Below are 21,146 nucleotides of genomic sequence, written 5' to 3'. Positions count from 1 at the left end.
CTTGTGGGTCACGTCCTGCAGGAAGTGGGCTGCGAAGGTCATTAGACGCTTCCAGACTCCAGCTTGTAGCACCTGGGTCACAGAGTAGTTCTTCTTGAAGGCGAGGGACGTTGCGATGTATCCGACAACGTTCAATAGGGCGACGTGACGGGGGAGGGTCTGGATTCAGGTCGAGATGAATGCCCTTGAGTCCGAGCTGAAAAGGTACACTGGTGACTCTCCCGTGTCCTTCCTGTGCTCCCAAACCGGCTTGCACGTGAGGACAAACTGCAGCTGTTCTCAAAGATAACCCCTCGGTTCCTTTACTGGCAAGAAGGAGAAGATCTGGGTCATCTGATACAGAACGGAGACTCGAAGTCTTGAAGGAGTCGAACCGAAGGTCCGGGACTCAAACATTCTGAGTCTAGAAAACAACTCAGGAGCGAACCTGAATGTTACCTCCCCTTATTCTCTTGAAAGGGCGGAGTCGTACGAGACCATGAAGATTGCCTACACACTGGCCGAGGCCAGAGCGAGCAGGAGCACCGTCTTCCACGACGGACGACGATCAGAGGCCTGACGTAATGGTTCGTGCGAAGGTCTCTCAAGGGACTTAAGAGTCCGAACCATGCTCCATGGAGGTTTCACTCCGAATGGGGGCAGGTACATCCGTAGCTTCGCATGAGCGAAGAAAGATCCAGCGGGAAGAAAAAAACCTATTCCTCTCAGCCTGAAGGCCAGGGAAAGGCTGAGCGATAGGCTTCACTGCCGAGAGTGGCAACGAGTTTCCTCCCGCCGATAAGCAATGATTCCGTTATTGCTGGAGAAGAGGCCTCAAGGCAGAGGTACCTCTCCCACGACACCAACCACAGAAGACTCACCACTTTGCCTGGTAGACACCTGCGGATGACTATCGTAGGTGACGCGACCTCCGCCCAGCGCCTGTTGCGGGTCGTCTCTTCGTGAGGAGGTGGCGTAGTGTCTCCAGGCGTGAAGCCGAAGCGATGCTACTGCTTGTGAAGGATGTTGCAGTGTGGTTGTTTGAGTAGCTTGTGTCGTGGAATAAGCTCTCCCGGGAGTTCCGCCAGGGGATGCAGAAGGTCCGGAAACCCTACTGCGTATAGTTGCAGCGGAGCTCTCAGGGCCATTAAAAGGTTGACAGACAACCTGGTTGTGTTGAGACCCCTCCTCAACAGACAACAATGGTGGGAAGACGTAGGCGTCGATGTTGTCCCACCGTCACCGGAAAGCATCTTGCCAAAGAGTCTTGGGGTCTGAGACTGGGGGGAAGTACAGCGGAAGCTTGAAGTTCCAGGCTGTCGTGATCAGGTCCCCCAGGCCAGGACTTGCTGGTTACTAGAGGTCAAAGACCCCCCGGTGCTCTCTATCTGTGAGGCTCTGCTCAGATTGTTGGAGAGAACATTCCTCTGCCCGGAATGAGCGAGCCAACAGCGGTATCGAGTGGACTTCGGATCATCTCGGTATCCCTACCATAAGATGCAAAAGTATGAAAATGTACCTCCCTGCTGGTTGGAATACGCCAGTACCATGGAGTTGTCGCGCACGGAGCGACTCAGCAGGATCTGTAGAAGGGCCAGACTACGGCCTCTAAGCCTACCTGAATGATGAGGAGGTACCCTTCAGGTCCTGACCAGAGGCCTGAACCGGAACATGCCCCCCCCCCTTTTCTCTGAAGAGTCCGAGAACCGCATCAAATGCGGGGAAAGGACGAGAATATCCACACCCATGCAAGAGGTTCCACAGGTCAACACCCATTGCAGGTCTAATCGTTCCGCTGGTCCCATAGAGGCCAGAAAGTCCGGTTAATCGTTACTTTGATTCCACCGGAACTTGGGCCGCCTAACAGGGAACTTACTCTGAGGTGCCCGTTCGGGACGTAGACGGGTCAATGAGGAAAAGAGACCCAGGAAACGTTCCACTATAGGGCTGAAAGCTCTCCTTGACTGAGAAAAGGTTCTGCGACTCTCCTCAGCCTCGCCACAGTCAACTGAAGGGAAGGCTCGGAGAAGGAGTCAATATCATGGCTAGATATTCCAGATGTTGAGGCAGAAGGAGAGAAGGCTCCTAGCGAATTACTATGATCCCTCACTTTTGGTAAAGTCCCGGAAGCTTGTCCCGGTGTTGAAGAAGGACGAACCCGAGACTACCGGAGTTGGCCAGACCTCCAAAAAGCGAAGGAGGCGGAAGCCTGCTCCTGAGCGGCTATGAGGAAAGCAGGGAGAGTTCTCTGGTGAAAACCTGTGATGCTGCGGCGGGATCGCCACACAGCATCTTAAGCAGGAACATCTGTAGTCTAGGCTGAATTCCAAGTGCTACCTAGAAGATGGATGGAATGGGACCTGGAAGTACCCTTCCTTCCGATCCAGGGCATAAGGAGTCTTGCGGTCTCGTTACCAGTCTGATCGACTCTGCTGTTCCACACTGGACGAAGTTTGTTTGACAAACTTGATCAGAGCCGAGAGGTCGACGACGGAACTCTCGTCTCAGATGCTTTCCTACAAGAAAGGATCGACTGAAGAAGCCGGGGGGAAGTCGTCGACGACCCTATGGAGGACCTTCTCCTAAAGCATGGCTCCTTCTGCCCAACGGGCAAACCTCTTGCCGACCCATGGCATAGAGGCTCAGCGACACTGGATTTGCTGACAGAGGAGATGTTAAGAGCGAGGCGCGATATCCTTGCCTGAACGCGGAGATCGTGCAAGAATCGGCATCGGGAAGCTGTTATCCGGACGAGCAACCTTAGGCATCCCCCCCCCCGCATGAGACCTGCAATGGGGGTTGCCAATCCTAGAGTTTGTGAACTCTGCCGCTCCCTCTAGGATTATGCCTCCCCGGAAGAACTTCCCGTCCTACCTGTCCCTGACAGGAGGGGACTGCTATTGTACACCTTGTCTTAGCTGCCGTAGCCGGTTCCGATAACCTAGGCAGACGAGGCCGAATGAAGAGGCGTCGGAGGCTTGCAGGGTCTGGAAGTAAGCGCCTTGGAGGAGTGAAAACGGAATTTGACTTCCTCCGCACAACAGCTGTCCATTTCTCTGTCCTTGGGCTCAAACAAGCTCTTCCCAAGGATGGAAGAGTGTCTGAACTTGTTGACATCCACGGATGGGACTCCCGAGAGGAAGCCCTCGGTCACTGCGTCTAGATGCTCCAACATCGAGTTTGCCCGCAAGTTCGAAACTTGGCGACGGAGCGCAAAGGTGCTTGAGCCCGAGAGAAGGAAAGTACCCATGATCTTCCTGGAGCTTCTTTGTACAAAACCTCGGGTCGCAACCGGGGAGGGAAAGGCCTGGTAAGCCCCTTCCACGAAATGGTGAAGAGGAAGGGCTAAACCAGTCACCCCCTGCCCGACGGAGAAATCTCGAAAGAAAAACTCCCTGGCAAGACCCTTCCAGGGAATGGTGAGGAGGAAGGGCTAAACCAGGTTCTGGAAAGAAGAATGTTGCTCAGACCTCCCTGAAGATTCTTCCTGCTCTTGCACGTGCCATGCTCTGCGTTTACGTGGTGACGACCGTGTTCTAGAAATACGCGTTCCAGAAGACTCGCCAGGTTGCCCGTGTTGCGAAACCCCGACGGGAATCGCGGTCGCAATCGCCCTGGAGCTCGCGCGATGGTAAATCAATGGTTCGCGCGTGGGCGAACGTGGAAGCGCGTGGGCGAACGTGGAAGCGCCTGTGCACTGGCACGCAAGCGTATGGGCGCGCAGACGAAAGTGCGTGAGGAGCGCAGAAGGAGGGCGAGCGTGGTTGGAAGGGTGAGAGCTGGCAGTCGGAATCCAATAGTGCGCAGGCGAGCGATGACGCGTTGGCGAGCGATGGCTTACTGGCAGGAATCGCACTGGAGCTTGCGCGATGGAACACCGTTGGTTTGCGTGTGGGCGAACATGGGTGCACGTGTGCGGGCACGTGGACGTGTGGTCGCGCAGCCTCGTGGGCGCAAGGGGGAGCGCAGGCGGCCGGGAGACCGACGGCGCGTAGGCGGGCGATGGCGCGTTGACGAGCGATGGCCCGAAGGCGAGTGAAGGCGCGTTGGCAAGCGATGGCGAGCTGTGGTGCGTTAAAAACGCTAGCGCGCAGGCGAAGAATCGCGCAGGCGCGTAGGAGATCCCTGACGCGTAAGAGACTAGAGAAGGTTGACGGCGAGAAGGCGACAGGAAGACTTCTGGCCTGCGCCCAGGTCTGATAGATCGGGGCGAGAGGGCGAATGTTAGCGCGCATCGTGCAAATCAGAAGGCGCGCAGGTGCATCAGGAAGGAGAGCGCTGATGCGAGCTGTCAAGCAAGCGATCCTGGGCGTTCAGGAAAACCGTTGGCGCCCACTGGCGCGTTGCAGGAAAGGGTGGGCAGATGTGCGCTGGCGAACTGAAGAGAGCTGGCGCACAGAAGAACAGGTGAGCACTGAAGAGAGCTGGCGCACAGAAGAACAGGTGAGCACTGAAGAGAGCTGGCGCACAGAAGGACAGATGAGCGCTGGCGAGCAGAAGATCTATGGCGAGACTCAGCTACCGGAGATCGTGGTCCACAGCAGGCGAGCGCTAGCGCTACTGCGTGCGGGCGCGCAGGAAAAAACCTGGCACTCAAGGGACTTACCCACACTGTGGAATAAGCCCCATAGACCCAAAAATACCGATGCCCGTTGTAAACGGGGTGTGTAGGCGCCCATTGCGCATCTGCGTCCAGGAATGGAGGTGAAGACTAGAAGATCTGGCAGGAGAAGCAGCAGCAATGGTCGGTACTCGTCGAGGAGGGTCCTCTGCATAGAACGTCGAACAAAGATGAAGACGACCTCGGACAGGTGCAACACCCTAAGACCTCTGAAGAGGAGTCTCTGAACGTGACCTCCCCCGAGGGGAAGAGTCACTTGCAGGAGAGACCGTAGGCATCAGCTATCCCCAAAGGGAAACTGAGCCTTCAGCAACAACAGCAGGAGGAGTCCTCCGAAGAGGAGTCTCTGTGGTGAACTCCCCCCCCCCCCCCCAGGGGAGAAGCACTCGCAGGAGAGACCGTAGGCTCAACTGCCCCCCGAAGGAGACAGAGGCTTCAGCAACAACAGCAGACGGAGGCCTCCGAAGAGGTGTTTCTGTGGTGCACTCCCCCTCGGGGGAGAAGCACTCGCGGGATAGACCGTGGGGCTCAGCTGCCCCCCGAAGGGGATTGAGCCTTCAGCAACAACAGCAGACGGAGTCCTCCGAAGAGGAGTCTGTGGTGAACTCCCCCCCGGGGGAGAAGCACTCGCAGGAGAGACCGTAGGGCTCGGAAGTCCCCCGAAGGGTACTGAGCCTTCAGCAACATAAGCAACAATAGCAGAAGAGTCCTCCGAAGAGGAGTCTCTACGAGTGTCCTCCCTCGCGAACCAAAGAGGAACACTTCGTAGAAGAGACGGGTCAAAGAGCAATCCTCCGAAGAGGGGCTCCTGCAGTTGCTCAGCCCCTTGAGCGTAACTGCAGGTGCGACCGCTCAGCACCAAGAGCAAAGTCGCACGAATAAAGGCAAGAGGAGTTCCCCCCGAAGGGAAAAAACTCAAGCCTGGATGGGAAGAATGAATGAATGAATGATTCATTCATTCTTCCCATCCAGGCTTGAGTTTTTTCCCTTCGGGGGACTTCCCTCGGAAGGGAAGTTACCCACCCAAGGAGGTGACCCTCCTGAGTGTTCTAAAATGAACTGGAGAGCTGCCAGTCGTCACGGGGGCACTTCCAGGAGAAGGAGACACACCCATGACGAAGATCTATAGGGAAGGCAGCAACAGCAAACTCCCCAGGCCCCAACAAGACAGCTCGCTTCATTGCCACATTACACAAACAAAACTAGATCGTTAACTGTGAAAAATAAAAAACAAAAATCATTAGTTAACATTCATTCCCCCGGGAAGACTTCAAAGAGGAATCCCGAGGGAAAAGAACACAAGAATTACACAACAGGCACGTGCCCTCAAAACCACTTACACTCACGGAAGGAGAGCTGTAACCAACACAGAATTATAACAATTATAATTATGTAATTTAAATATGAATGTTCTCTAAATGAAGAACGAAAACCCCGAAAGGAATCGTTCTACAAAAACTGAAAAGTCAACAAATACAATTAGATCCAGAAACTAATTGAGACAAATTGTACGGCGTAGCAGCCCCACCCACGCGGGAAGGAAGCTACTCAGACGTAGTAAAGGTAAAACGTAGTAAAGGGTGAACAACCTCAAGAGAGAGAGAGACAGAGACCGTAGTCAAACTCGATCGCGACCCATGAAATTACACAGTGGTGGCCTAACTGCCGAGGGCTCCACTGAGATATTGTACACTACACAAACAAACACGAACTCTGAAAAGGAAACTTACTGATTTCTATACTCAAATATATACATAAACACGAAAAAATGTTTACATATACAGACGCTCCCCAAAATACGAACATCCGGATATGCGAACACAAATTGACGGAAGTCCAAACATGTTCATAACCATCCGTAGATTTCATCGCAAGTTTAAATTTTGAAATTAGCGCCACTCCCGACTTGTATTGACTACATGTCGATTTTGTTATTACCAATATTCTACTTAATTTTTCTTAGGACTTCCAAATAAATTAATGAATGCCATTTATATAATGTTTTTCTTTATGACGCAGCCCAAAACAGAAACCTTCCATCATAATAAACAAACGAAGGCATTAAACGTGCATGATGAAAGTGATAAATAATGATATTAAAAGCTTTTAGTAAATATGTTATTACAAATATTATTTACCGTATCTATATAAAATCCTACATACGTAGCAAAGTAGGAAAACTATTTTTTTTTTGGGGGGGGACGCGTTTCATCATAAATAACAAACTGCCGCTAATGACAAAATGATAATTTACAATAATTTTAAACTGTTACTAAAGATGATTGCCCATTCCATATCCAAAATACTTTTCCTAACTTCAGTTATAAGTCAACTTGTACCCCCCTCAATTATGAAACTATCTAAAATAAAAAGTATGAGAAGAAGCAAGTACTAGGCCAATTTTTAAAGTTGTCGAACAATTAAGTTACTGCTATAACGTTTGATGTGACAGATGGTGCAAAATTGGAGAAAGTAAGGAAAATTTAATCATGATTGATTTTCAATATAAATGAAACTTTGAGGAGCAACAGAGATATCATTTGTTAGAGAGATAGAGAGGGGTAATGAATGGGAGGTAGTGAAAAGTAGCCCACAGAGAGAGAGAGAGAGAGAGAGAGAGAGAGAGAGAGAGAGAGAGAGAGAGAGAGAGAGAGAGAGAGAGAGAGAGAGAGGAGAGAGAGAGAGAGAGAGTTCTTTTAAATGTAATAAAAAAAAAAATTTTTGATACGTTATTACACAATGGTACTTATGTAATATCAACTGTATAGACGGTTTGAATAAGTTAAGAAATGGTATAAACGATACTTTGTTAGTGTATTCGTACGCTCTCAAGAGCGGCAGCTAGACGTCAGCTGATCTGATCACAGCCAAAAGTAAAAGAAAATGAAGTCAACAATACTCGATTTTTAAAACACACCGGAAATCTAAAAAAAAAAAGTACACGCTTTCTTAATGTGCAATTAACTATTTAAAGAGTAGCAATTTTCTAGAATACAATGATGTTTCCCAAAAAATAGTGGTTTGCTGATGAAAACGGATGCCGTATTTTTAGCTACGATTGAAATGGATGTAGACTCGTCATAAAGTAAAACAAAAAGAAGTCAACAATACTCTATTTTTAAAACACACCCGAAATTTAAAAAGAAAAATACACGCTTTCTTAATGTGCAATTAACTATTTAAAGAGTAGCAATTTTCTAGAATAAAATGATGTTTCCCAAAAAATAGTGGTTTGCTGATGAAATCGGATGCCGTATTTTTAGCTACGATTGAAATGTATGTGGACTCGGCATAATTTTTTCGTTTCGTATTCAATTGACACTAAGAAAACTAATTTTAGTTTCTTCATCTATATGTAAGTATTGTATAACGAGAGAGAGAGAGAGAGAGAGAGAGAGAGAGAGAGAGAGAGAGAGAGAGAGAGAGAGAGAGAGAGAATGAATCAGCTGTTGTAATCGAATGCCGTGTTTTTGTTTCGTGAGAAATTGATCGCCACGACTAACAACAACATACTGTACTGAACTTTACAGTATTATACAGACTACTGTAATATGCTAAAGTAAAATATTTGTAATAACCTATTTTATATGAAATGGGGCTATTTGTTGACTTCTACGGCTGAAAATCGTAGACATCTGAGTTAGGTTACGCTTACCCTAGACCAAAATTTAACACTAACGACTTACGAACAATCCGCATTTCGAACAGACTCTCGGCCCCTATCGTGTTCGTTAGTTGGGGACTGTCTGTATATTGAGTATGAGAAAAGCAAGTGATTAAGTAAAGACAAAACAAATAATGGCTGCCAAGCGAGGACGAAGACAGGCACGTCTGTCCATCGGCCGAGCCAAAAATGAAGTGAGACATTTCACCGGTGTGTGAGGGGGGGGGGGTAGCAAGCTACCCATCCCCCTACCCCTGCTAACTAGCGCGGGGTAGTAAACCCTCGTTAAAATCTAATGGCTCGTCAATTTCAGCTATGCCGAAAGTAAACCCAATGTAAATAGCGTGGTATGTATTTCGGTTACGGAACAAACTAGAGTTAATTGATAAAAGGAGATATATATATATATATATATATATATATATATATATATATATATATATATATATATATATATATATATATATATATACACACACACATATATATATATATATATATATATATATATATACAGTGATACCTCTGGATACTTAAGTTTCTGCTTACGAAAAATTCAGGATGCGAAAAGTTATTCGAAGATTTTTATGCCCCAGGATACGAATAAAATTTCAGGATACGAAAACCTTATGAGATCCCAACTCTTCGCCGAGAGTAATTTTAAAAAGCGCGCGCCGCCAGACTTTGAACTTGGGTAGACTCACTTACAGCCTCCCGCTCACCCATTGGTTATCTCCCTACTCAGACGCTAGCTGACGCCATAAGATCCTGCTTTCCTATTGGTCGGCAACTATCCCAGCTTGCCTACGCACGGGCGTTCATCTCTCTCTCTCTCTCTTTTCGTTCCGACCGCGGTATCGTTAACAGACATTGTGTTGTGTGCTTTCGCTTGTTTGACTTAGTGTTGATATACAGTACATTCGTACCCCACGTGTTATCGTTAATAAACATTCGTTACTGTGCACTGTACTGTATTAGTGTTTACGATACATAGACTGTATATAACGTACGTAGCGTATTATATTACGTATTACTGTAGCCATGGGTCCCAAGAATGTTGCCGAAGGAAAGAAGAAGAAGACGATGCTCTCGATGGAGACGAAACTTGAAATGCTCTCGATGGAGACGAAACTTGAAATCGTTAAAAAGTACGAGTCTGGCATGCGTTTAAGTGCGATCGCCAAGGAGTATGGCCGGAATCCATCAACGATAGGCACCATCCTGAAGCAGAAGGCGGCCATAAAAGCAGCGACACCTTCTAAAGGGCGTCACTATTTTCTCCAACAAGAGAACGCACGTAAATGACGAGATGGAGAGGCTGCTTCTTGTGTGGATCAAGGACAAAGAGATCGCAGGAGACACCATCACTGAGACTACAATTTGCCAGAAGGCCTCCGCCATTTTCGGTGATCTCGTGCGTGCTCAGGCCGAAGAAGGGGCAGGAGAAGGAACATCCCAGCACGAACCCCCAGAGTTCAAGGCTTCTTGTGGGTGGTTCGAGAAGTTCAAGAAAAGGACTGGCATCCATTCAGTGGTACGGCATGGGGAGGCAGCCAGCTCGGACACGAAGGCCGCCGAAGCCTTTGTTAAAACGTTTGAAGACTTGACTCCGCAGGAAGGCTACAGTTCGCAGCAAGTTTTCAATTGCAACGAAACTGGCCTTTTCTGGAAGAAAATGCCTCGTCGGATTCATCACGGCGGAGAAGAGGCTACCCGGACATAAACCTATGAAGGACAGGCTTACCCTTGCTTTTTGTGCAAACGCCAGTGGGGACTGCAAGATAAAGCCCCTGCTGGTGTACCATTCAGAAAATCCCCGAGCCTTCAAAGCCCACAAAGTCATCAAGGAGAACCTTCCCGTGATGTGGAAGGCGAATGCAAAAGCCTGGGTAACGAGGCAACTGTTCATTGATTGGGTGAATGTCTGCTTCGGTCCGACTGTCCGAAAATATTTGGAAGAAAAGCGCCTCCCTATGAAATGTCTGCTGGTGTTGGACAATGCTCCAGCTCACCCTCCTGGCCTCGAGGAATATCTTCTGGCCGAGTATTCCTTCATAAAGGTCCTATATCTACAGCCTAACACCACCCCTCTCCTTCAGCCCATGGACCAGCAAGTTATTTCTAATTTTAAAAAATTGTACACGAAGCATCTCTTCAAGAGATGTTTCCAAGTCAGAGAGAGTACAAACCTCACTCTGCATGAATTTTGGAAAGATCACTTTAACATCGTGATATGCCTCAAACTCATCGATCTCGCTTGGCAGGAAGTTTCGAGGCGTACCCTGAACTCATCTTGGAGGAAGCTGTGGCCTGATGCTGTCTCTGCACGAGACTTTGAGGGGTTCGGGAAGCCTGGAGGCGAAGCCGAGATCGTTGACGATCCTGAACCAATTCAGCAGTCTGAGGTGGCTGACATCGTACATCTTGGTATGTCCATGGGGCTGGAAGTTAGCGCGGAGGATATAGATGAACTTATCGAGGAGCACCACGAGGAGTTGACGACGGACGACCTGGAGTTGGAGACGATGCAAGTGAGTGATGTTCAAGAGCAGTTCTCTAGCGGTGATGAGGAGGATGTTGCACCTTTGAAAACGGCAGACATCAAGGAAATTCTTGCATCTTTCCATAAAATGGCAGACTACGTCGAGAAGGAATATCCAGAAAAAGTTTATACCAACCGTGCGCTTCAATACTGCAATGATGTTTGCCTAACGCATTTTAGAAATGTGTTGAAAAGTAGGCAGAAACAAGCTTCAATGGATAGTTTCTTATTAAAGAGGCCAGCGGTATTAGTAGGCCAAGACGAAGGTGAAAGTGAAGAAAAGAAACAGAAAAGAGGAAGGGATGAAGAATTAGAAGGTGAAAGTAAAAAAAAGAAACAGAAAAAAGAAAGTGATGAAGTAGAAGGTGAAAGTAAAGAAAAGAAACAGAAAAAAGAAAGGGATGAAGAAGTTAAAGGTGAAAGTAAAGAAAAAAAACAGAAAAAAGAAAGCGATGAAGAAGTAGACGAGATTTAGAAAATATGAAAAACGTAAAGTTATAAAAAACCAAAAAAAAAATTCAATTTTAAGTTTCATGTTACCGTTAAGTGTTAAAGTAATTTTTTCTTTCATTTTATAGTTTTCCATACATAATGTTAAGTGTTAATTATTTCTGCCACTTTTCTATTTCGTAAAGTTTAAGTGTTAATGTGTTAAGTGTGTAAATTACTGTACGTAGTCTGTCACTTGTTACGTTTTCTACCTTATGACATCCTCCTCTGCCGCGACTTCGCTATCGGCCATCGTCTCAATCAAAAGGTAAGTTTCAACTTTTTTGTTACACTAATTAACTGTAACCTTTTTTTTCAGAGTGTACAGGTATCAATCCTTAATTTAGGTGTACGTACAGGTAACAATACTGTACACCTTCACTGACCTAAATGCTTTACGTACATAGAGTACCGTAACTTTTATACAGTAGTAAAGAAAACGGACCGTTTTCTCTGGGCTTGGGGGGGGATAACTTGGCTATAACTACTGTACTGTACATTATTGAATACGTAATCTCATAGTGGTTTCTGGAATGGATTAGGCTGTTTTTAACGGTTGGGTTAATTACTGTATTGAATGATAGAAATGGCTGCATTGCATGTTTATTACTACAGTTTAGCGTGTTTATGAAAGAAAAGGTGACCTTTTGTAAGGCTTGAACAGATTATCCTTAATTTAGGTGTACGTACAGGTAACAATACACCTTCACTGATCTAAATGCTTTACGTACATACAGTACCGTAACTTTTATACAGTAGTAAAGAAAACGGACTGTTTTCTTTGGGCTTGGGGGGGATAACTTGGCTATAACTACATTATTGAATAATCTCATAGTGGTTTCTGGAATGGCTTAGGCTGTTTTTGGGTTGATTATTGATTGATAGAAATGGCTGCATTGCATGTTTATTACTACAGTTTAGCGTGTTTATGAAAGAAAAGGTGACTTTTTGTAAGGCTTGGAACGCATTAGGCTATTTACATGTAAAACGCGACTCAGGATACGAAAATATCAGGATACGAAACCGCATCCTGAACGGATTAATTTTGTATCCTGAGGCATCACTGTATATATATATATATATATATATATATATATATATATATATATATATATATATATGTATGTATACAGTACCTTGTCTTCCAGCGACTCAATAAATATCTATTTTACAGTCAGCAATGATCTAAATAATTCTATATTGTCACCTGCAGAGCTTTTTGTGTAATCCTGGCAACAAACCAAAACATGACCTACTCTACATATGAATAAAATGTTAAAAACAGTACCAACTTACCTTTAGAGTCTTTAGGCTTTAGATTCCATAAAATTTCATCTCTTGAAAGTCCAAGTTCCTTGCCATATTCATCTCCATACCAAACCATAAGTTCAGTTCCCCTAAAAGTAATAGGTAATGAAGTAGTCAATAATGTTGGCTATACATAATTTGAGCTAATACAAAGATAGTTTTGAAATGAAACTGATAACAATTTTAGCAAAATTCAAAACTTCAACAATTATTTGGGCTACATATGACAAATACAAATGTTTATTTCTATCCTAACCTGATATTCATATTGCTCCTCTCTCAAAGCTGTTCACATGTTGTCTACCTTAATATAAGATTTTCCCTTTGTTTCTTTGTGAATATGCCTCCCTTTCTAGTAGTAAATAGCATGTAGTGTCAATTTGGAGGTTTATGGCAACAATCTAGGCATGGATTCATTATAATTTCAATGTCTTTCAGTCTCAAATACTATCTTTTAGCCTTTCTTGGTCTATCTTTCCTCTCTCTTCTCGTTATCTGCTAATTTGTGAGAAAAATACCATGGCAAGCCCTGATTGGTTCTCATTAAGGACCTGGAATCAAAATATGTTGGAGGAGGTAAAGATGGTTTTGTCTCCTCCGAGCTAGAAATGTATGGGGTAAAAATCTGTCAAGCGTATCCTATCAGGAACGATTCCGCCTGGGAGCTGAATTTCTACAGCCTTTTCTACCCCTTACTTTTCGAGGCTGCAACTCCAAAAATGAGGAAAAGTATGTTTTATTCAGAGCAAAACAGACCGAGGAATGAGTGACATGGCAGCCAATCTATTCCACTTGGCAGACATTAACACTTTCCTTGCTTCCAAATCTGCACGAATAATACGTGGAATGGTGGCAGGTTACCCTATTTCACACGTGGTTATGGTGGCGCGTTAAAATGTTCACACGTGTGGGTGACAGTGTGTTCAGTTAGCACATGCTCACACGACGTGCATGTAGCGACTTTTAATCCTTTGTGTATCTGTGGGTGTCGAGCAAATGTGTGCACACCTCTGGTGGAAAGACCAAACCTGTAATATTGGATTAGAAGATAATGCCACATTCGGCATTCGTAAATTATCTGAGGAAGAAAAGACACCCTTCTTAAGAGAGCCAGTGGCTTACTTCTGTGGTGAAGACTTTCTTTGGTGCCTTCCATACTGGAAGGTCAGGTTTGCTTTGAGCTTTTGATGGTAAATAAAAGAATATTTCTAGACTTTGCTGATTCTGTGCCCTGAGAGAGAAGCTGATCTGCCACTCGATGAGGTATTCAAGGTTCTACCTTTAATTCTGAAAAATCTCCTCGATTGATAATTTCTGAAGGAAAAATGTGACCCCTTGACCAAGCATGCCCTTAAGAGGAGATAGGGGACCTGTTAAGGTTGTCATAATCTTGAATAAAACAAACTTGCACTGCTTCATACTATGGCTAGACAAGGACCAAAGTCTGCTTCTCTGACTCCCACAAGCAACACTACATCAATCACATAACTCTGAAAAGGGTGATTGTCCTTTTTGGACACTAGGGTTGGACCTAAATGGGAGATATCATGAACTACTAAAGCTGACTTAGGTTTCTTGCTCCCAAAAGAGGAGGCAGATGGTGAACAATCTCTAACTTCTTTTTAGGTCTCGCATTATATCTTTCCCACTGGGAAGGCAGCCATTCCCTGCAAAAATCACAAGTAGAGAAAGGGGTATGGCAATTACCTCAACAACTTGGGAAAACAGGACAGGTACTCAAACTACATTCAACAGCACGCATGATCACTCGCGGGGGAGAAAAAAAAAAAAGTATAGCGTGGAAGCATTCATAAACACGTCTGCCTGCTGTGGTGACCAATCAGGAGATGAACAAAGCTGTTTTGCTGACTCCATATGCAGAACTTAACAGAAAAGCATGGATTCCAGCATCCATTAAGGCAAATGTCTTCACCAATCTAGCTTGGGACAATCTTGATCAACTAGAGGAGACACTCACTGGAAAATGGACATCACACAGTGTTAATGACATAGCGGTAGAGGCTGAACTCCCATGTGTTGAAAAATTAAAGTATAGGTTAGTTGAAACTGAATACACTAAAGACGCTTATGTGGCTGAGGCATGTTCACTCAAGACTCGGAATGACCATGCATAAGAGATGAGAGTCGACCCAAGCGTCTTCAGTGTACAGTAAAATAAAACAAGGTGTGGAGCCTTATACGGTTAAAACCGTATGTTTTCTGTGAGTGCTTTGATACTGTTAACACTAAATGAGCAATATGTAGTGTGAAATGATGAATGCTTTTGAACCTGATAAAATGACTGTGGAGGTCCAGTAGAGAGTAGGGTTCCCTTGCTGTATAGGACCAGAAAAACAGCCCTTAAGGTAAAGTATTGCCGCATCATAAGCAAGAGCTGAATTCAATCCCTTCGAATAGAGGGAAAGAATAAGGGGGAATAGCCTCACAGGGTTATGTCTCTCGATGCAGGAATAAAGGGACGAGGAGAGGATCCAAGGAATAGGCCAAATTTTTGTTCTGAATCACCAGACAGGCAGCGGAGGCAAGTGGTCGGAACCCTTCTGTCGCAGCAATCGTTGTGTAGGATTATGATCTACCTACATGGAGGTGGCGAACAGGTGGGCAACTAACACAGGTCTTATCTATGAAGACGTTGGTTTGTAAGGTAACATGGGGAAGCAGCGACTCCGTCCCCGAGGCACATGGCGCGTCAGCCCCTGGTAGTAAAAAGAATATTATCATCATCATTACTGTATTATCATCATTATAAGCTAAGCTACAAGCCTAGTTGGAAAAGCAGGATGCTATAAGCCGAAGGGCTCCAACAGGAAAAAAAAGCCCAGTGAGGAAAGGAAAGAGGGAAATAAATAACTACAAGAGAAGTAATGAACAATTGGAATAAAACATTCTAAGAACAGTAACAATATTAAAATAAATCTTTCATATACAGTATATAAAATACAAAAATTTAAACAAGAAGAAGAGAAGATAGAATAGTGTGCTCGATTGTACCCACAAGCAAGAAAACTCTACCCCCTAAGACAGTGCAAAAATATGGGACAGAGGCTATGGTACTGCTAAAGACTCGAGAACAATGGTTTGATTTTGGAGTGTCCTTACTAAGAGGAAAGTAGTCAGTGAACAATTACCTGGTCTGATTATATCTTAATTTTGGGATTATTCCTTTAGAACAGTTCAATGAAATCCCTAAGTTCTTAAACTTATATAGGGGTAAACTGAAAAACTTAAAAAAATAAGATGAAGTTCAAGAAATTGGGCAATTTAATTGGGAAGAGACTTAAGGGATTGTATGAAAAGTACAAAACAAGAGAACACATTACAGAAGGAAATTAAAGGGAAAGCAAATATCAGTTCTTACTTTATATATGAGATATTTACATTTACTTCAAAGCTGCTAAAAAAAATGACATAGGCTTTGGCAGGATGCAAGGGGAAGCGTATAGGGATTTGTTTACAAGAGACAAAGATTGATCCAAGAACAGGCAATAAGTTTGTTTTGTTAATTTTTCTTTAAGACCATCTAGATTACTTACAGATTTCAAGTTTCTAATAAATTTCTTCAGTCTTGTTTAGCTTTCCAATTCCTACTTTGGCCAGCTAAAATTTCCATTTTATAAAGAAATATAAATTGGTGGTCTCATTGAACATTAAGAATACAGAAGTCATAGTCTATGATTTAGTGGGTTGCAAGGAAACATGACCATATACATACTAATAACCACACATGGTTTTCTTTGGACAATTTTCAGATATTTGGTATTAGTTGAAATCAACCTCAAAATATGTGACCTGAACTTCATTACTTTCCCTCTAAGAGATGAGTGATTAAATGCCAAAACTCATACGAATCCAGTTACACAAAATATGTGTAATATATTTATATAAATATACAGTAAAACGTAAATTCTAGTACTAGAAGTGGTTTTCGAACAAAGAAATCGTTAGTGAGGGACGAACATTCATGAATGCTGACAAAGACTGGAAATTTGATGAGGAAGACTGCCAACCGTAGAAGGACGAAAACCACCGGGAGCCGAAAAACTATATATGTGTGAAACGAGTTCCAAGAGGCGAGAGGGGTATTAAACACCAGGATTGACACTTGTGCTTTAGCCCGCTCCTCGATGGAGAGTGCTGGGTTGAGTTCCATGAAGGGAATGCTCACACTCAACTCCATGAGAGAAGCCCTACCAAAGTAGAGCAACTCGAAGAGATTGGAGGATGACGATCTGTCATCTTCAAGAGGATACTCTCCAATGACCTAAGGAAGAGTCTCTCTCTCCAGGAGAGCAGTGGCTTTTTTAAGTTAGGATTGCAGCCGGTGTTCTGCAATCTATTCGCCAGCTGAAAGAGCAGTTCGTCATGGAGAGCAACTTTCCAACACCTGGTGGCAAAGCTCCAGGCATCACTCTCTGCTTCCCCTCAACAAGCTGTAGCTCAAATTGAAGGCTGATATCAAGAAAAAAGCCGAGCCTTATTCTCTGGGTTACCTGAGAAACTTCGCGGAGTTCTACACAGCAACTGCTCCAGTACAGGAAAGGTCGTCGTCAGTTTGATGGTTAGGATGGTTAGGAAATGGCCGCAGACAGAGAGAGCGAAGACTGGGCAGGAAAAGCAACTTCCCCAAAAACTGGAACTCCACTAACACTGGAGGAGGAAAAAAAAAAACGAGAGGGCAACCTAATACGCATATGGGAAAGGTATCCTCTGAGAGGAACAGGAGCTGCTAACTGTGCACTCGCGCTGTCGGTTGCCATCGCCGAATGAAGGAGTGCAGAGTTGTTAGTGCTGTATAAAAATCCCATTAAAATAATTTTATTCCAATAAATTAATAGCTGACAATGGACCAATTGGGAGAACAACTGAACCCATGAACAGGAAATGATTTCCCCAAGAGAAAAGGAATAAACTAAAAACTATGCATGCCTTCCACCGGCCGTCATCAAAAGACGGAGTGCAGCCATTAATGATGTGGTAAGGTAAATTAAAACAGCTCTATGTGGTAAGGTAAATTAAAACAGCTCTATTCAAAATTATCTAGCTTGTTGACAAAAGTTATAGTAAGTTCTATTCAGAATTAATTAGCTGAAGAAAAAATACGCAGGAGAACAATCTAACCGGTGAACGGGAAAGGGAATCCCCGAGAGGCACAAGAAACATGCTTCAAACCATGTACTCCCTCTGTGGACTGCATCATAGAGCAAGAGAGTGGCATCATCAGCGAAGAGGAACAAGATCGAAGTCTAGCTCTGGGTAGGCCGTAAGAAGTTTTCTCTCCGGATAAAAAAAAATCGCAGGGAGCAAGGTGTAATGATAAAAGAATGGTTAAATATGTATATGTATGTATGTATATATATATATATATATATATATATATATATATACATATATATGTATAAATATATACATACATATATATATATATATATATATATATATATATATATATATATATATATATATATATATATACATGAAATTACATTTATGCTGAAATATATATGAAACAAAAGTAAGGAGTAAAAACAAAGTAAAAAGCCAGGCATAGTTGGATGGAAAGAGAGACGAACTTCTACTCTCACTAAGCCAAAAGTAAAAAGCGACGATATAACACAGGTGTGTGTGTATGAGTGGGGTAGCCAGCTAACTCCCAACTACAAGCTAACCAGCAGGTGGGTGGTTATACCTCGCTATAAGTATTATGGCTAGACTTACAGTTTTGGAATAACTAATATCCTATGAATAGCGAGGATTTGTATTAGTGTCGGAACAAATCTAGTTTATTTCAAATATAGCAGTGATTTTTTACCATAGTAAATAGATATACAGTGTACAATGAGTGCTAGAACAAGCTGGGTGGAGTGAGAGGTAAGTGGTGCAATGCACGCCCAGTGTAATGGCAGGCGGGTTATTTTAAATCATCGCCCAGTGAGTTTTTATCACGAATGTGATTTTTCATCTGATACCTATTGCAGTTCTCTGTGTCATGTGTAAGTGAAATCTCAAAAGAAGAACTTGCAGATAAAAGGCCTGAATGTAGTTACGTGTGTTGCATAAAATTTTTCTTAATTCTGACCTTACTTTACATTCAGATCTTTCCTGACAGTACTGTCCTATTTGTAATACTAGGTATACATTCAATTGTAATAATCATGCCTTCTCCATCAAGAGGCTCAATACTACACAGTATTTTAAAAGTTTTATTTCAGCTGTGACCAAGTTATAGAATGAACTTCCTAATCAGGTAGTTAAATTGGTAGAATTTCAAACGTTCACACTTGCAGCAAATGTTTTTATGAGGAATAGGCTGACATAAGTCACCTTTTATAGCTTACATATGAAAGATCAGTTTTAATGTTACTGTTCTTAAAAAATATTTTATTTCATTTGTTCATTACTTCTCATACAGTTCAATACTTTCCTTATTTCCTTTACTCCTTGACTGGTCCACCCCTGGAATCCACGCTTGTGTTAGAGTGTCTCCCAGGTTCGTACCTTCCCAATCTCTAGCCGCAGATCCGTGGTGTGAGTCGAGTTTTGGGAGGGGGGTGAGCCAGAGATGCGATTCACTGACCAGGTCAGTCAGTCGGTCAACACTGCTCGAGTACTAATGGGCCGAGCTTAGGGTCGTGCAGGCTTACCTGGCATCACCTTTCAATACAGGTGAAGGTCATGATGTGAAGGGTAACCCAGTGGAGGTGCCATATCGGGACTTTAGGACAGGCAATATATTGTTGTAGGGAGTGCATAGGAGGCAGGATTCTGCATAAAATACTCATCTTGCTGCTCTAAGGGAGCTTACATATACAATAATCCTACCTAATCTTGCTCGCTAAAAAATTAAAAATTAAGGAGTTAATGATCAATTAGCAATAGGATGGAGCGATGGGCATACATCTTAAAATTAACAAACCTTAATTGGTATCAAGAAATAAAAGCTGCATTAAAAATTAAATTCAAAACCAGTTTAATATTTTATCTCGATCCAAGTAGCTTGAGGAAAGAACCACCCTATGCCCGCTAAGGTTTTGATGTGCGCATCTACGCAGTGACATCACGAGCATGGCGTACGCTACTGTCAACAAGTTTAGTGGATCTAAAATATTCTCCCGATGTTTCGGTAAAGAAAACTTAATGTAGGAGAGAACGTGTAAGGGGTAGCTAAAGTATTAGTAAAGAGCCAAAAATAAGAAAGGAAGAGGAGTGAAGAGAAATTCTTCACAATACATATATATATATATATATATATATATATATATATATACATATACATATATATACATATATATATATATATATATATATATATATATATATATATATATATATATATATATATATATATATATATATACATACACCTATATATATATATATATATATATATATATATATATATATATATATATATATATATATATATATATATATATATATATATATATATAATTACAGTCCCGTGGTCTGGGAACGAAAATATAATACAGTATATATATTACAACTAGCAAGATACACAACCTCTTGAGTTCCAAACTCACCTGTTTGTTTTTACATTAATGTTATATTTGAAATATTTATACCTGAACTCTGAGACAATTATATAACTCCCAGACAGCAATATATAAAAACACTGAATATCCAGAGGTCACTTAAAAACACTCAAAAGAAAACTGGGTAAGTATTATTAAGAACTATTCCAACAACCCCTTGCTTACATTCTTTACAGGGATACGAGTGAGTACTCAAATAAACACTGGTGATTGATATAATACATTCTTTATAAAAATAAATATATTCTATAAAAATTACAACACTAAAAAGATTTACATAAAAAAATTAATCACTTAAAATTCGAAGTCTGTGCAAAACTTAGATTAAGGCAAAAGAAATGTTACACTGAGAATTACATAATCACTTGACTCGAAATATTAAATCTGCAAAAAGCCTTAGACTAAGACAAAAGAAATGAATACTTCCGAAAATTATACAATCACTTGTTTCACTTAAAATTAAATTTTACACCAACATTTAATCTTGATACTTAATGAAAATAGTGAACTTGTAACACTCTAATGATTAAACTCTTAAGGAAATTACATAAAATAACTGATAAACTTACAAAGTTTTATCCCAAAAAAAATAACCAGATAGCGATGCAAATATATTTCACATTTCTTACTTGCACAGGACCTGTTACAAAATTTATATAACACCAGCACACGTAATGACACAATAATTGAAAATAACTTTAAAGTCTTCATTAATGTTTCAACACACTACATACGATGTATATTATATTCAAACAAACTTTGGAGGGAACTCACTTGAGGCACTAGAGAGAGAGGGGATGTTGGCTCTTTCATAGGATAGGCTGATTCTTTTGTGACCTAAGCATCCCTAGAGGCACATATATATTGATTTAGTAAGTTCTAGATTACTCTAAATAGATTATTCTCATGGCTTGGAGGTCGGCACCTACCAACAAATAAAAATACAGGGGAGTGAACCTTGTTTTAAGGCAA

General features: G+C 42.8%; 1 protein-coding gene across 1 annotated transcript in view; it reads right to left on the bottom strand.

Annotated features, from left to right (window-relative positions):
• Positions 1-21,146, bottom strand: part of LOC137623044 (histone-lysine N-methyltransferase PRDM9-like) — a 212,706-nt gene that overhangs the window by 54,444 nt on the left and 137,116 nt on the right. The window contains 1 exon segment of the mRNA XM_068353678.1: positions 12,592-12,692. Within this exon segment, the coding sequence (XP_068209779.1) occupies positions 12,592-12,692 (101 nt within the window).

Source organism: Palaemon carinicauda, chromosome 30 (assembly GCF_036898095.1).
Source record: "Palaemon carinicauda isolate YSFRI2023 chromosome 30, ASM3689809v2, whole genome shotgun sequence".
NCBI classification, from domain to species: domain Eukaryota; kingdom Metazoa; phylum Arthropoda; class Malacostraca; order Decapoda; family Palaemonidae; genus Palaemon; species Palaemon carinicauda.
This window is presented reverse-complemented; position numbering and strand designations above follow the sequence as displayed.